The sequence below is a fragment of the Crotalus tigris genome, unplaced genomic scaffold (assembly GCF_016545835.1).
Source record: "Crotalus tigris isolate CLP2741 ecotype Arizona unplaced genomic scaffold, ASM1654583v1 scf7180000024372.1857965, whole genome shotgun sequence".
NCBI classification, from domain to species: domain Eukaryota; kingdom Metazoa; phylum Chordata; class Lepidosauria; order Squamata; family Viperidae; genus Crotalus; species Crotalus tigris.
Window position 1 is genome coordinate 161,345 of NW_024100542.1, and position 14,416 is coordinate 175,760.

General features: G+C 37.0%; 1 protein-coding gene across 1 annotated transcript in view; it reads left to right on the forward strand.

Annotated features, from left to right (window-relative positions):
- Positions 1 to 3,568: 3,568 nt before the first annotated feature.
- LOC120301238 (complement factor H-like) overlaps positions 3,569 to 14,416 on the forward strand; it is a 58,703-nt gene continuing 47,855 nt past the window's right edge. The window contains exons 1-3 of the mRNA XM_039328189.1: positions 3,569 to 3,763; positions 9,384 to 9,557; positions 12,550 to 12,738. Coding sequence (XP_039184123.1) covers positions 3,700 to 3,763; positions 9,384 to 9,557; positions 12,550 to 12,738 — 427 coding nt within the window. The 5' untranslated portion in view covers positions 3,569 to 3,699. The remainder of the gene's footprint in view (positions 3,764 to 9,383; positions 9,558 to 12,549; positions 12,739 to 14,416) is intronic.

Consider the following 14,416-nt stretch of genomic DNA (forward strand, 5'->3'; position numbering starts at 1 on the left):
TCTCAGAGGCAAGGAGTTCTTGAAAAAATGCAAGATATCCTCTATATTACTTTATTTTATATAGAGGATTTCCTTAATGTGAACTATGATAAAGATTAAGGAGTTAACAGAAGTATATACTATTCTCCACAACAAAGAGAAGCAGAGATGGTCACACTGATTCTTTTATCCAAAGAAGAGAATATATCTAACCTTGTTTCTATTTTGAAATTGCTTTCGGATTTTCTGCTTGCAATGAAAAAAGAAATGAGATTTTCTTTTGGTTTTTGCTAATTATATAGGTTTATTGCTATAGAAATGGCTTGTACATACTGCTCTGTAAAAGTAAAAAGTTGTGGTTGTAATGTTATTACTTTCCATTGTGTAAAGAGTGTCAGAAGTTGGTTCCTTTTTCTTTCTCTTCCCCTCTTTATACTATTTATTTCCCTTTCCTTCCCCCTCCTTCTACTTTTCTATTACTTTTTTGAATTTTTCTTTGTATTTTAAATTTTGATAAACCAATAAAAAAGTTTGAATGAGGAAAAAAAAGAATAAATGCAAGATATATGTTTGTACCTGAAGTGGTGGAGCATTTCCACTGGTGTTTCCCAGACAAGCTATGGCCTTCCAAGCTCACTTAAGCCAGATGTAGTAGAGGAGCTAATGAGTGAAGACATTTACTACAAAGAGGGGCCCCAGTAGGAAGGGAATGTTGAGGTCAGCAAAGTTCAGCCTTCAATTTGAAGCCTTCATTTCCCAAGAAAAAGCAAGGAAGAATTGCATAGATATTTTGCAGGAGGAACCAGCTAGCATGAAGGATTCAGCAGACATAGAGGATGGTTGTGCAGCTGAGGTATCATATCTACTCCAACTAACTAATTCCCATGAGAATTACAATTAAGAAGAGGAGATGGAGGAAGGTGGGATTGTTTGGAGAGGAAGGTGACATGATGGAATGTAATCTAGAGTTGCAGGAGGGAGGAGGTCTTTCCCAAGGAGGCATCTTGGGAAATCCCAGCTTGGAATCTTTGATGTGCCAAAAGGCAGGGCCAAAAGGGGAGACCTCTCTAGCCTTTCAGAAAATATAGCTGATAATTATAGAGATTAGTGCTTTAGTCTGGTAAGATTCCGGTCTATAACTGAACATAAAAAAAATATGGAACAATTTTATAACGATCTTGTTTGCATGTATTTGTAAAATAGAGGGTTTTTTTTTCAATTTTTCAAATGTAAAATATTGTTCCAGGAAGTGCTGTGTAAACCAGCTAGAAAAGAAGAGCTCAAATGCTTGCTTTCTAGCATTAAAAAAGTATGTGCATCTGTATTTATCTCTTTCTGGGCTTGTCTGTCTCTCTTTGTGTGTGTGGGTGAGTGCATGTGCATGCTATGCTTTCGTTTTTTGCACAAAAAAGGCCTATGATTCTGTTAATTAAATGAGAGAAATACAACCAAAGTTTGCTTAGCTTGTAGTAAGAGCACAATACTGAGGCTCCTGTCATTAAAATTGTGGAGTTCTGCTTTACATGGGAGTATATGTAGTATATGCAGGGGAAAGAACAATTATTAAAGTGCCTTCTCAGTTTGGGATTATGACATTATTTCAGTGTTTGAGCATATATCTTATTACTTCTTGATTTGAGCCTATGACAGGAATTCCAATTCAGGCCAATGAGGATCACTTCTGGGTGATCAACTGTATTTCTGGGGGAGGGACCTTGATGTCAATTCCATTTTTGGCTTAATAGTGTCCCTTCCAGTTTTGGATCAACCAGCAGTACTTCTAGGCCAAGGCTTTTCAACCAGTGATCCTAGAAAAGTGGTAGCCGGGGAAGGGAATGAGCTGAACTGGTGGCAGCACCACACAAGCCTCAGTGCGAGATGGCTGGAGCTGCAGGGTTGTCACGGCTCAGCGGAAGCGCCAGAATCAATGCTTCTTTGGGACTGTCAGGGCTCAGTGAAAGCGCCAGAATCAGCGCCAGTCTCCAGCTGGAGCTTGGCATTTATCCTGGCACTTCTGAGCCCAGAAGAAGTGCCGATCAGCTGGAATGTTGCAGCATCTCCAGGGTCTTGTGATTTACATTCAGATGCTTGGCAACTGATTCATATTTATGATGGTCACAGTGTCCCAGGGTCATGTGAAGTGACCAAAACCTGCTGCAACCATTCAGCAGATGGGGGGAATAAAAACCAAACACCCCCCCACCCTACCCCCACTGCCAATCCTCAACAGAAATGCTCACAACAATGAAAACCTCAGATAGGAGGAAGAGCGCTGCCAGGTGGGCAGGCAGGTGTGTTGCTCGGCTGTGGCTTGGGGGGCACTTGTTTCAGTGCCATTGTAACTTCAAACAGTTACTAAGTGAACTGTTGTAAGTTGAGGACTACCTGTACTTCATCACTTTTTTTTTATGGGCCATCAAGTTTTTGACACCTTGATAGGCAACTGGTGGTACTTGGATGCTCCATATCCTAAAAGTGGTACAATGGATGAAAAGGTTGAAAAGCCCTGTTCTAGGCTACAGACATCATATTTGATTTTGGGCCAATGAGAAGCATTTCCAGGGGTTGATCCAGAAGTGACATTTCTAATCAAAGGGACTAATATGTTAAAAAAGAAGTATGTACTATAATTGCTGAACAGACTTCCAAGAGCTGAACTTAATCCAAAATAAAGAATTCCTGTAGCATGTATGTCAATGTATGAGCCTAATAAAAAACTACTGTTTCTTCCAGCATTACTCTGAACCTCTTTAGCAACAAACTTTGTGATATATATCTCCTCTTGGTGTCTTCTACTGTAGCCTTATCTGCTTTCCACAAGCATTTACTTTGGGGATAACCAACATGTCCAATTACAAACCTGTAGCTAAGAATCATTTAAAAATAATAGTATCAAGTTAGAAGTACTACAGAATTCAATGCTTTTGTCAAAAGGATGAAAACAGTATCATAAATTGTGATGTAAACTCCACCACTTTTGTATGTGTATAACATATCTGACACTCAGACCAAAGATGCAGAATCCTAGTTCTACAGAATCGGGGGGGGGGGGGAGAACAGGTACCAAAGTGTACAAGCAGTCTCTCTGATATGATTGGCTAATATTTAACTGCATTTACTGAAGACTGTTAAACTCCAGAGAAATTTAACCAAAGAACTGGATATCTGCAAACTTGAGGTTTCTACAAATATTGACATAATAAATGCAAAATAGATATGTCAGATATCAAATGTAATTTTATTTAGTTATTAGATTTCTACAGTATCCTTTTCATCTGAGTCTCTCTGGGTGATTTATAATAAAAATACAGTGTTAAAACATGGAAGAATGAGAAAATGGTTTCCGTAGCCAAGAACGTTTCTTAAATGTCATAATAATAATTTCGTTGTTAGCTGCTACTGCTGGAAACCTTGGGAAGGTTCAGAATTTATTAATGCTGGAATGCAAGTGGTGTTTTTTTTCCTTCTGAAGAGTTGGAAGGACGCCTGAAAAGCTAAACTATTGCTTGATTTGTTTGTTGTTATAATTGCAACACAAAGTTCCCAAAGCCATCAAGGTCATATTTCTGTTCCAGTAATACTTCCTCCTCCCAAGTTCCCTAACGAAAAACAAACCAACAAGCAAAAAGGAGGAAGGGATGGTGGTAGCTCGGAGAAATCAGCAGAAATAGTCAAACTCTTGAGCTGAATTTTAGTGGTTGGGACATTACCTGAAGAGCTATGAAGGGCTGGCTGCTCCTGGCTACTGCTTTTTTTCTCTGGCCAGGCTGCTCTTCTCAAAATGGTAAGTTAAGAAGAAGAGAAATCAAAGGGTTATTAAGGGAAATAGTTTCTGTAGCATTCATTAAAGGAATAGTTACTTTTAGCAAAAGTAAAGAGTTCCATTTTTTATTTGTGCTTTCTGGAAATTTGTAATGCTGGATTCTTTAATAGATTTATAATTCTAATCTTCTTTCCAAATAAGATTTTTCAGCAACTGATTTGTGAATAGCAAAATATTTTGTATCAGTATTATAAATTCACACCCATTTTGAGGGACATTGTTTCAGTTAATAAAGAAGATATGATAATAACCAAATGATTACCATATCTAAAATGAGGCTTCATAAGTCAAAGTGATTATAAAGATGTTGGGTTTATATCAGGATAAATACAAAGAAATTAGTAGATGTTGTACATTCACAATGAATACATCCTTCATAAGAAGACGAGGATAATATTCACTTCAGAAGTCATTGAAGCTAAGACTATATTTGCTGATATTCATGCTAATATTCATATTTTGAGTCAATCATATATTTATCAGTGTATTTGATGGTTGTAAAAGTCATTCATGAAGGAAAAGGAAGAGGACAACCAGCCTCAATCAAGAGAAAGCATAGAAGGTATTGCTTTCCTAATAATTATAATATTAACTGATAACTTATCAATACAATAAGTAGCGAATGCTGCCCCGTTTCAGGGTCTTATTTTCAAATTTGATACTTGAAGGATTAGAAATAGTTATCCTACAATTATTTTCTTCCCCTGGCTGATTTGAAATGTATATTTACATTCTTTATATACTTTAATATCTTTGTGTGTGTGTCCTTGTATGTGTATATTATCCCTCTATTGCAGGGGTATCAAACTCAATTTCATTGAGGGCCGCATCAGCATTGTAGTTGCCCTGGGGGCAGCTACTGAGTGGGCGTGGATGGAGTGGGTATGGCCCAGCTATACATCATTCATATCAAGGGTGCCTGTGGGGGCCTGGGAGGAGTGGGACATATCTGAGGGTCTTTGGCAGAAATGGGTGGGACCAGGGCAGAACCCATCAAGCCAGATGATGGTACATTTTTCATTCCTCATAAAGGGTGACACCTCCCCAGCATGCACTCAGGAGGTGGGGCCGACATGGCAGAGACTGGTTCCTCGCTGTTTCCAGACGGCCTTGTGGAGCTAAGAGTGAATGCATTTCAGCATAGATGGCCACCACAAAATTGTACATTGGCTCCCAGCCGGCCTGGGCCAGGGCTAAGGCAGCGGGGGCTGTTCCCTCACCGTTTCCAGGATGGCTTCACGGGCCACATGAAACCACTTTGTGGGCCGCATACGGTCCCCAGGCCTTTCGTTTGACATGTCTGCTCTATTGTATTCTTTCAGAGCCATACTATGTTCCATATCTCTAAAAAAGAAAGAAGAACAAGGAAAGAACAAGATGAGCGAGTTAAAAACCACAAAATAAATTCTCAGCTGGCAGCATTTAGACCTGATAAAAAGAAACAAACTATAAATAATATGTATTGAGAAAATTTCTAATTGATGATTTTTTTAAGAAAAGAAATAAAAATGATTTTTTATTTAAATCATTTTTTTTAATTTTTATCAAATTTATTTTAATAAAATGCTTTTGGAATAAAAATCTATTTAAAGATGGTTCTCTATTTAAAATACATTAATAATTTAGTTTATTCAGCATAAAATGGAGTTCAGTTATGTAGCATGAGGCTGTATATTCTGCAATATTTACATTTTTGGAAAACTCATTCAACGAATCCAAGCTCTGCAAGCTGAAATAACATGCACTGCATTGATGCATTCACCATGTAGTAACCATGAGATAAATCATAAAACAAAGTTCAGGAATATTCCTTTATCCCATTGTTTTGAAAATCTATGTACACTACAAACTGTATGATTGTTTGAAGAGAAATGCATCTGTACCAGGCTTAAGGTGTGAGGAGGAAGGACAAGCAGTAAAAATGAAAGCGAAACCTTCTAGCACAGACATGTAAAACTCCCGACCTCATGTGACATTGTGCGACATATCAGAGCTTTTTCTCCATTGCTGGCAATGGTGTGGGTGTGGTTTCCTGGTGATGCATCTGCCGGCAGGCCGGCAGTTTGACACCCCTGTTCTAGCAGCTTATAAACCTTGTGATCTTTCTGTACATAGTTTGAAGTGCTTTATTCCTCCCTTGAGGAGCAAAATGGCAGGAGGCTGTAAAAGAGTCCCAGTTTGGAATATTTTAATGTTCCTCTACCTACGGGTAAAGCAGGTATGCGTGCAAAATGCAAGCAATGCAACAAGACATGCAAGACCTGATGGCCTGAATGAAACAACATCATGAGAAGTGCTGTGATGAAAGACCATGTTTAAAGAGGCAGGACCTTCAGGTTAGTAAACTATTTTATTTCACCATAATTGTTAGACTGCCATCAGGTATTGTTATGCTAAAGCAATAATATATATCTGCTATTGTTACTGCGTGGCACTGCATTTTCATACAGTTGCCAAAAGAAAAAAAGAAATAATGAGTTGATATATGCAAATATTCTTTTTTAGGCTGTACTGTGTGTGAATACAATGAGAAATTCACAATAAGCATACATGGTTTAAATAATAAAATAACAGCATTGACTTTTTTGTTTAGGTGAAACCACCATCAACATAAAAGATTCTGGAAACTATCCATTATCTAAATTGCCATCCTCTTGTTCTACAGTTTCAGAGTTATCTCTCCAGGATAGTGCATCAATCACATCATTTACACACATCCACAATATATCACCTAAAAGAAAGAAACCATCTGGAACCACCACCATAGATAAAAACCAGCAGATTAGAAAAAGAGTTAATTGATGAAAAAATTGCTCGGTTTGTTTATGCAACAAACTCTTCTTTCCATGTGCTTGAAAACCCACGCTTTGTTAATATGATTCCGTCATTGAGACGAGTATATAGTCCACCAAGTAGATAAGATGTTGCAGGAAAACTGCTGGTTAAAGTATATGATGAAGAAATTATGCAATGTGCAACTAGAAGGTAAAATTGTTAACCTAAGTCTTGATGCGTGGAATAATGTCCACAATGATCCTATTGTATGTACCTGTATAACAACAGAAGAAGGGTATGTATTCCTTGCAGAAACAATAGATACTTCAGGAAATGCACACACAGCAGAATACTTAAAAGAAGTAGCAGCAAAAGTTATCATAACATGCGGGAAAAAAATTCAAATGTCAAGTACGCGGTTTGGTCACAGACAATGCTGCAAATGTGTCCAAAATGAGAAGAAATTTAGAACAACATAAAGAAACTACCAAACTAATAATATATGGTTGTAGTGGTCATTTGATGCATCTCCTAGCCAAAAATTTCTATATCCCAGAAATAAAGAGTAATGTTGTTGAAATTGCTAAATACTTCCGTAACAATCATTTTGCAGGATCAGATCTGAAAATAACCAAGTTAACTGTCCCACAAGATGTTAGATGGAACTCTGTAGTAGACTGTTTTGAACAATATATAAAAAACTGTCCTATTCTGATTTTGTGAGTAAAATCGAGAAAAAATAGATGGCACCGTCACAGCCAAAATCCTCAACATAGGGCTTAAGAGAAATGTTGAACATATGCTGAACATCCTGAAACCTGTTTCTGAAGCTTTAAACAAAATCCAGAAAAATAGTAGTTTTATGGCTGATGCTGTTGAAATTTGGAAGGAACTGAGCGAGCACTTAAAAACACAACTACACACTGACAAGCAGAAATTACAAGATTTTAAAAAGCGAATGGGACAAGCACTGTCTCCAGCTCATTCACAAACATTGTCAATATCCAGTACCAGGGACAAACCTTAATTGCTGAAGAAGAGGAGTTAGCCATGGTATGGGTATCCAGCAATCATCCATCTCTAATGCCAACTATAATGAGCTTCAGAGCTAAGGGGGAACCATTCAAGAAATATATGTTTGCTGATGAGGTTTTAAAGAAAGTGATGAAAATCACTTAAGCACTTGGATTCAGAAAGTGTTGAAGTAATTATTTCACTTTTAAGCACTGTGGCCTCTTCTGCTGGCATTGAAAGAATATTCTCTTCCTTTGGACTTGTTCACTCTAAATTGAGAAATCATCTGGGGCCTGATAAAGCAGGAAAGCTTGTTTTTCTTTTCCATTTCTGTTTCATTTGCTTAAACATTGATGTTTAAATACAAGAATATGTAATATAATGTTATTGTTTTAATTAAATAAAAGAATTTGAGTAGTTCTCCAACTATGTGTGATTAACATATTAACCTAAAATCACTGCTGATATCTCTGTTTTACTAACCTGACAGCTTATTTTTCTAAATAGCAAACCTTCATTTTGTTTGCAAATAATAATATTAAAGATTCTAACTACCAGCAAGAATGAGTCCTTACATTTAATGAGCACCTGTCATTTCAGATCCATCATGGCAGCTCCTGTTAGCAGACATCCACTCACCTGCTGCCCACCATGCCCCTCACCTTGTTGTGTCACTGCCGCATCACCAGCCCTCCCATTAAAGTGAATGGGACTGTCGATGAGTCAACAGCTGGTCAGAGGAGGAGCTGCTGCGAGACAGAGATGACAGTTGCTCTTTAAAAATTATGATTTAAATCGAGTTGATTTAAATCAAGCCTTTCTACTAGTGATTTAAATCATGATTTAAATCAACTTGATTTAAATCAAATCTACCCTGTAAGAAATTAATATCAAGGCCAATACTAGTAACCAATGGTTTGATTTCTCTGGGAAAAGAAATGTTGCCAGCATTAAAAAAAAATTGATCAGATGTTGCTGATGAAGTATGCAGAGAAAGATGACAGGATGATTACAATTAAGAAAGGTTTAATGAAGAAAATCCAATAAGTAAAACTGTCAGAAATATTCTTGCCACCCAGGGTAAGCCAAAATACTGACAAGGATGAAATTCCACAGAATCACATACAAAGAGGATACTTTGGGGGGGGGGCAAGTTTAATAGCCCTTCAATCTCTCTCTACCTCCCTATCCTCAGATATACTTAGGTTAGGAAGGGGAATGTTGGATATTACAGGTAGTTCTTGAATTATGACCCACTTGGAGCCTGCCCATCATGGTCATAACTTGTTATGGTCTTAAAGCAAGTCAGTCAGTGATTGACCTTTTTTGTACTGACCATTAAGCAAATTGTCATGGTTAGTAAGCAAATCTGCAGTTGTTAAGAGAAGTAATGATTTGCTGGAAATAAATGCTGGGTTTTGGCAAAACTGTCATAAAACAGGGTCATGTGACTACAAGATGATATAAATGACCACAAATGTAACCCAGTTACCAAGTGCCTGAAATGCAGTCATGTGACCATTGTGGTGGGTGACTGTTGCAACTTCAAATTCAGGTTGCAAGTATCTCCTTCAGAATTTTGAACATCATTAAGTGATGAGTTGTAAGTCAAAGACTACCTGTAGTGAGCATTAAGTGCCTAGCAGGTATTGATTTATTAATTAATAAATTAATAAATAGTGGGAACTAATTATCTAGGAGGGAAATTTGTTATCTCACAATTCAACAGAGTAAATAGGAAACACAAGCTTGTCTAAGCAAGTAAGATAATTTAATGTAAATATAATTTCAGAATGTGAAGAGCCAGATGAGATTGACTTTGGAGAAATTGTGAGCACTGAGAAAGCCAAGTATCTGGAAAATGACCGAGTGCAGTACAGGTGCAACCCTGTTTATATCTTGGAAGGACCTGAATGGATTCAGTGTAAAGCACAAGAATGGACACCTCATCCACCAAAATGCTTGGGTAAGCCATCATTGGAATTCCCTCAATAGGAGAAAAATTGCAGCTACCAAATTCTTTGAGAATGAAACTGATCCAATTGTTGAATGAACATGAAAATCAGTCAATATAATTAAACAATATTCAATTGGAAGCTTACAGTGGGGCAAAAAAGTATTTAGTCAGCCACCAATTGTGCAAGTTCTCCCACTTAAAAAGATGAGAGAGGCCTGTAATTGTCATCATAGGTAGAACTCAACTATGAGAGACAAAATGAGAAAACAAATCCAGACAATCACATTGTCTAGTTTGGAAAGAATTTATTTGCAAATTATGGTGGAAAATAAGTATGTGGTCAATATCAAAAGTTCATCTCAATACTTTGTTATATATCCTTTGTTGGCAATGACAGAGGTCAAACGTTTTCTGTAAGTCTTCACAAGGTTGGCACACACTGTTGCTGGTATGTTGGCCCATTCCTCCATGCAGATCTCCTCTAGACCGGTGATGTTTTGGGGCTGTTGCTGGGCAATACGGACTTTCAACTCCCTCCAAAGGTTTTCTATGGGGTTGAGATCTGGAGACTGGCTAGGCCACTCCAAGACCTTGAAATGCTTCTTACAAAGCCACTCCTTCATTGCCTGGGCAGTGTGTTTGGGATCATTGTCATGCTGAAAGACCCAGCAACGTTTCATCTTCAATGCCCTTGCTGATGAAAGGAGGTTTGCATTCAAAATCTCACGATACATGGCCCCATTCATTCTTTCCTGTACATGGATCAGTCATCCTGGTCCCTTTGCAGAGAAACAGCCCCAAAGCATGATGTTGCCACCCCCATGCTTCACAGTAGGTATGGTATTCTTTGGATGCAACTCAGCATTCTCTCTCCTCCAAACACGACGACTTGTGTTTCTACCAAACAGTTCTACTTTTGACATTCTCCCAATCCTCTTCTGGATCAACCAAATACTCTCTAGCAAACTTCAGATGGGCCCGGACATGTACTGGCTTAAGCAGGGGGACACGTCTGGCACTGCAGGATCTGAGTCCCTGGTGGCATAGTGTGTTACTAATGGTTGCCTTTGTTACATTGGTCCCAGCTCTCTGCAGGTCATTCACTAGGTCCCCCTGTGCTGTTGTGGGATTTTTGCTCACTATTCTTGTGATCATGTTGATCCCATGGGGTGAGATCTTGAGTGGAGCCCCAGATCGAGGGAGATTATCAGTGGCCTTGTATGTCTTCCATTTTCTAATTATTGCTCCCACAGTTGATTTCTTCACACCAAGCTGCTTGCCTATTGCAGATTCAGTCTTCCCAGCCTGGTGCAGGTCTACAATTTTGTTTCTGGTGTCCTTCGACAGCTCTTTGATCTTCACCATAGTGGAGTTTGGAGTGTGACTGTTTGACGTTGTGGACAGGTGTCTTTTATACTGATAACAAATTCAAACAGGTGCCATTAATACAGGTAATGAGTGGAGGACAGAGGAGCCTCTTAAAGAAGAAGTTACAGGTCTGTGAGAGCCAGAAATCTTGCTTGTTTGTAGGTGACCACATACTTATTTTCCACCATAATTTGCAAATAAATTCTTTCCAAATCAAACAATGTGATTGTCTTGATTTGTTTTCTCATTTTGTCTCTCATAGTTGAGGTCTACCTATGATGACAATTACAGGCCTCTCTCATCTTTTTAAGTGGGAGAACTTGCACAATTGGTGGCTGATTAAATACTTTTTTGTCCCACTGTATGTTCACTTATGTAAAATGATGAGTAACTGTGATATGCATGTATCTAGACACAAATTCAGTGATTAGTAAAATAGGAAAGTGAATTCTCTTAGTATGGAGTCCAGCCAATATGAATGCTTGATGCGGTTACATTTCTGTAGAAGAAATGTTTTTGAGTCTGGCAGTTAGAATTAACTAAGCAAAGTTAAAAAGATTTCTCCATCCGAGTAGGTGTTTCCATTGAGTAATTCGTCACATTCCCACATTCTTTCTAAAGAACTTTCTGTGAGATAACAAAAGCTCAGACAGTTCAGTACAATTCCTCAAGAGATTATACAGAGGACAAAAGGACTTCACCAAAACATTTCTGCTCAGGACTCAAATTTCATTCATTCACTCATTCACCCATCCATCCATCCATCCATCCATCCATCCATCTCTTCATTCATATTTCATATTTCTAAATCATCCATCTCCCTCAAAGAGGAAGTTTATTGTTGTCTTAGTAGTAGTTCTTCCTCCTGTTGTTCAAGATTATTCATTCTTCTCATTACAGATGTTAGGATGGAATTAATTCAACAAAGACTTTATAACATTTGCTGGGTAGCTAAGAGAATGCTTTAAAAGTATTGTCTGTCAAAACTATAATCCTTAAACAGTTAAATGGGTGGAAGGAAATTGATTCATAGGATACTGGATTGCCCCTGCTATTAACAACAATAAGTTCATTAATATAAGCAATAAAGACAAAACAAGAAAATCAAGGGAACAGGGACAAATCCTCTATGCTTAGAAATGTTGAGAAATTTTGCATCATATTTCAGCAGAATATGGAGCACGCCATCTGTCTCAAATTTTCTTCCATTACAGCTCAAAATATCTTTACATAAGATTCTGAATTGGGCTGTTTGTTCTTAGTGTGAAAAAAAAACCAATATCATCCTTTGGGCATGTTCCTGCAAGCTAATCCTCTGTTATAAGTCTAAAAACTATAGCAGGATCATAACTTGGTTATCATTAATATTGTGCTATAATTTAGCTTGTTTGATTTTGGCCTGGAACTATCAATTGAGATTTGTAAACCAGGCTAATATTCTTGGGGATGGAATAGAAGGAAACCAATGGACAAATTATGTCCCTTGAGAATATCCACCTTATTTTTTCTTAGAATGTTAATAGGGAAATTTCCCAACAATGGTATCTCATTTCTGAAATTTGTAAGTGTCTGTTGTAAATATCTCTGCAGCATCCCTTGAGAATATCTACTTTATTTCTGGGTTTTTTTTTAGCACCCTGCAGTATCACAAGACAACAGCTAGCAGCAAAAAAGTTGTTTGTGTTTGGGAATCAAAGAAAAGCTCGGCTTATTCAAAGTAATCACAGCCTGCAATTTCAGTGCAGTGAAGGATATGTGCTTGTGGCTCCGTCAGTCAGAATGTGTGTTGACGGTTACATGGAGTTGCCATTATGTATCTCTGGTAAGCGTCCTGTCAATATGATGGATTCCTTCCAAGATTAGAACTAATTAAATTAATTAATATTACATAAAGAATATGAACAATTGTTTCTAAAACCACATTGTTTAAAAAGTGTTTTATTCTTCAGTGAAAGTACTCACATCTTGGCTTAGAATTTTAGCAATTGTAATCTAAAACAAACTGAAGTACATCACATTGGAGAAGGATGTTGAGGCATCTCCTCAAACATCTGAATTGATCCCATGTGGTTGAAGATAGGCATATTATTGGTAAGGATAGGAATTTGTTTCAAAAATTGCAAAGATTATACTATTAAAGGAAACCCATATTTTGCATGATGAAAAGTGTTTGAAATTGGTTGGATGAGTTAATATTATTAACTTAATAACTTAATAATATTAACATGTTAATATTAAGGTGGCTGGGATTATAATTTTATTTAATAATTCTATAGGTTTCAGAATATTTCCATCATGAATATTTTATTATTCTTTGCTTGAAGACATTTAATTTTCAATTATTATGATAATTTTATAGCCATACAAAAACAGAATAAATTAATAGATAATTTTTAAAATTGTCACTCTGACTCTTGATCATTTATTTGTAGGTGGAAGCCTAAATCTTGTACATTTTCAGTCTGATGGAAATATTTCTCTTAAAAGAAATATCTGTAAAATAATCGGAAAGTGACATAATTTTTTAAAATCACAGTATAAGAAAGAATTTTGTAAATGTACTTATATTTGCTGCAAAGGAAACTGAATACTACTTTATATGTTTTTTTCTTCTCAATTCCTTCCTTCCTTCCTTCCTTCCTTCCTTCCTTCCTTCCTTCCTTCCTTCCTTCCTTCCTTCCTTCCTTCCTTCCTTCTTCTGCTCTATTTGTGTTAGTTTTTATGTTTAATAAAAATTTATAAAAAAGGGAAATGATGCAAACTTATATACAAGAATTTAACTTGAAGGGTTTTTGACAATTACATTAACTTACAGATAGAAAGTATTCTTTGCTATGATTACAGAACTGACGGATGACTTTTATGCTGATCAGCTCAAAGAGATTAAACTTAAAATATTGAGTACCTGGTGAATGTTAGCATGTTGTTTAAACCAAGTAAAACAACAAAATATAAAGTTTCAAATATTTACACATGATGGCGTGAGAATTACACATCCTGCATGTATGAATTTACTTTTTTCCAATGGAATGAGCTATTATACGATACTGATATTACCATTACCATTTATTTTAACATCTCTATGTGTCACAATTAATTTAACTGAATATTATCCTTTATGGCCTTTATTAGAAAGTAATTATGTGTCAGCCTTGCAAGATAGACCAGACAGGATGTAGGATCAAATGAGTTAATTCTATTTTTCTGTAGGATTACATTAACAGAATCTTGCAATACCAAAGTACATTCCTTCCCTTTGTGCCATTTACAGTCCAAGAAAACGGGAAGGTCTCTTTTGAACTGCTTGCTCTCTATACTTGGGGTGAGCTTAGTTGCATTTTATCTGACGGTTCGCTTGGCTGCATTTCTTTTCCCTTTCTCCCAAGTTCATTTCCACACACCATTATATCATATAGTTCTATTAAGAACTTGGTAATTACCTGGATCAACATAGAGCAAAAAAGTGTATCAACATATAGCAAAAGAATAAAAGGAGGTTG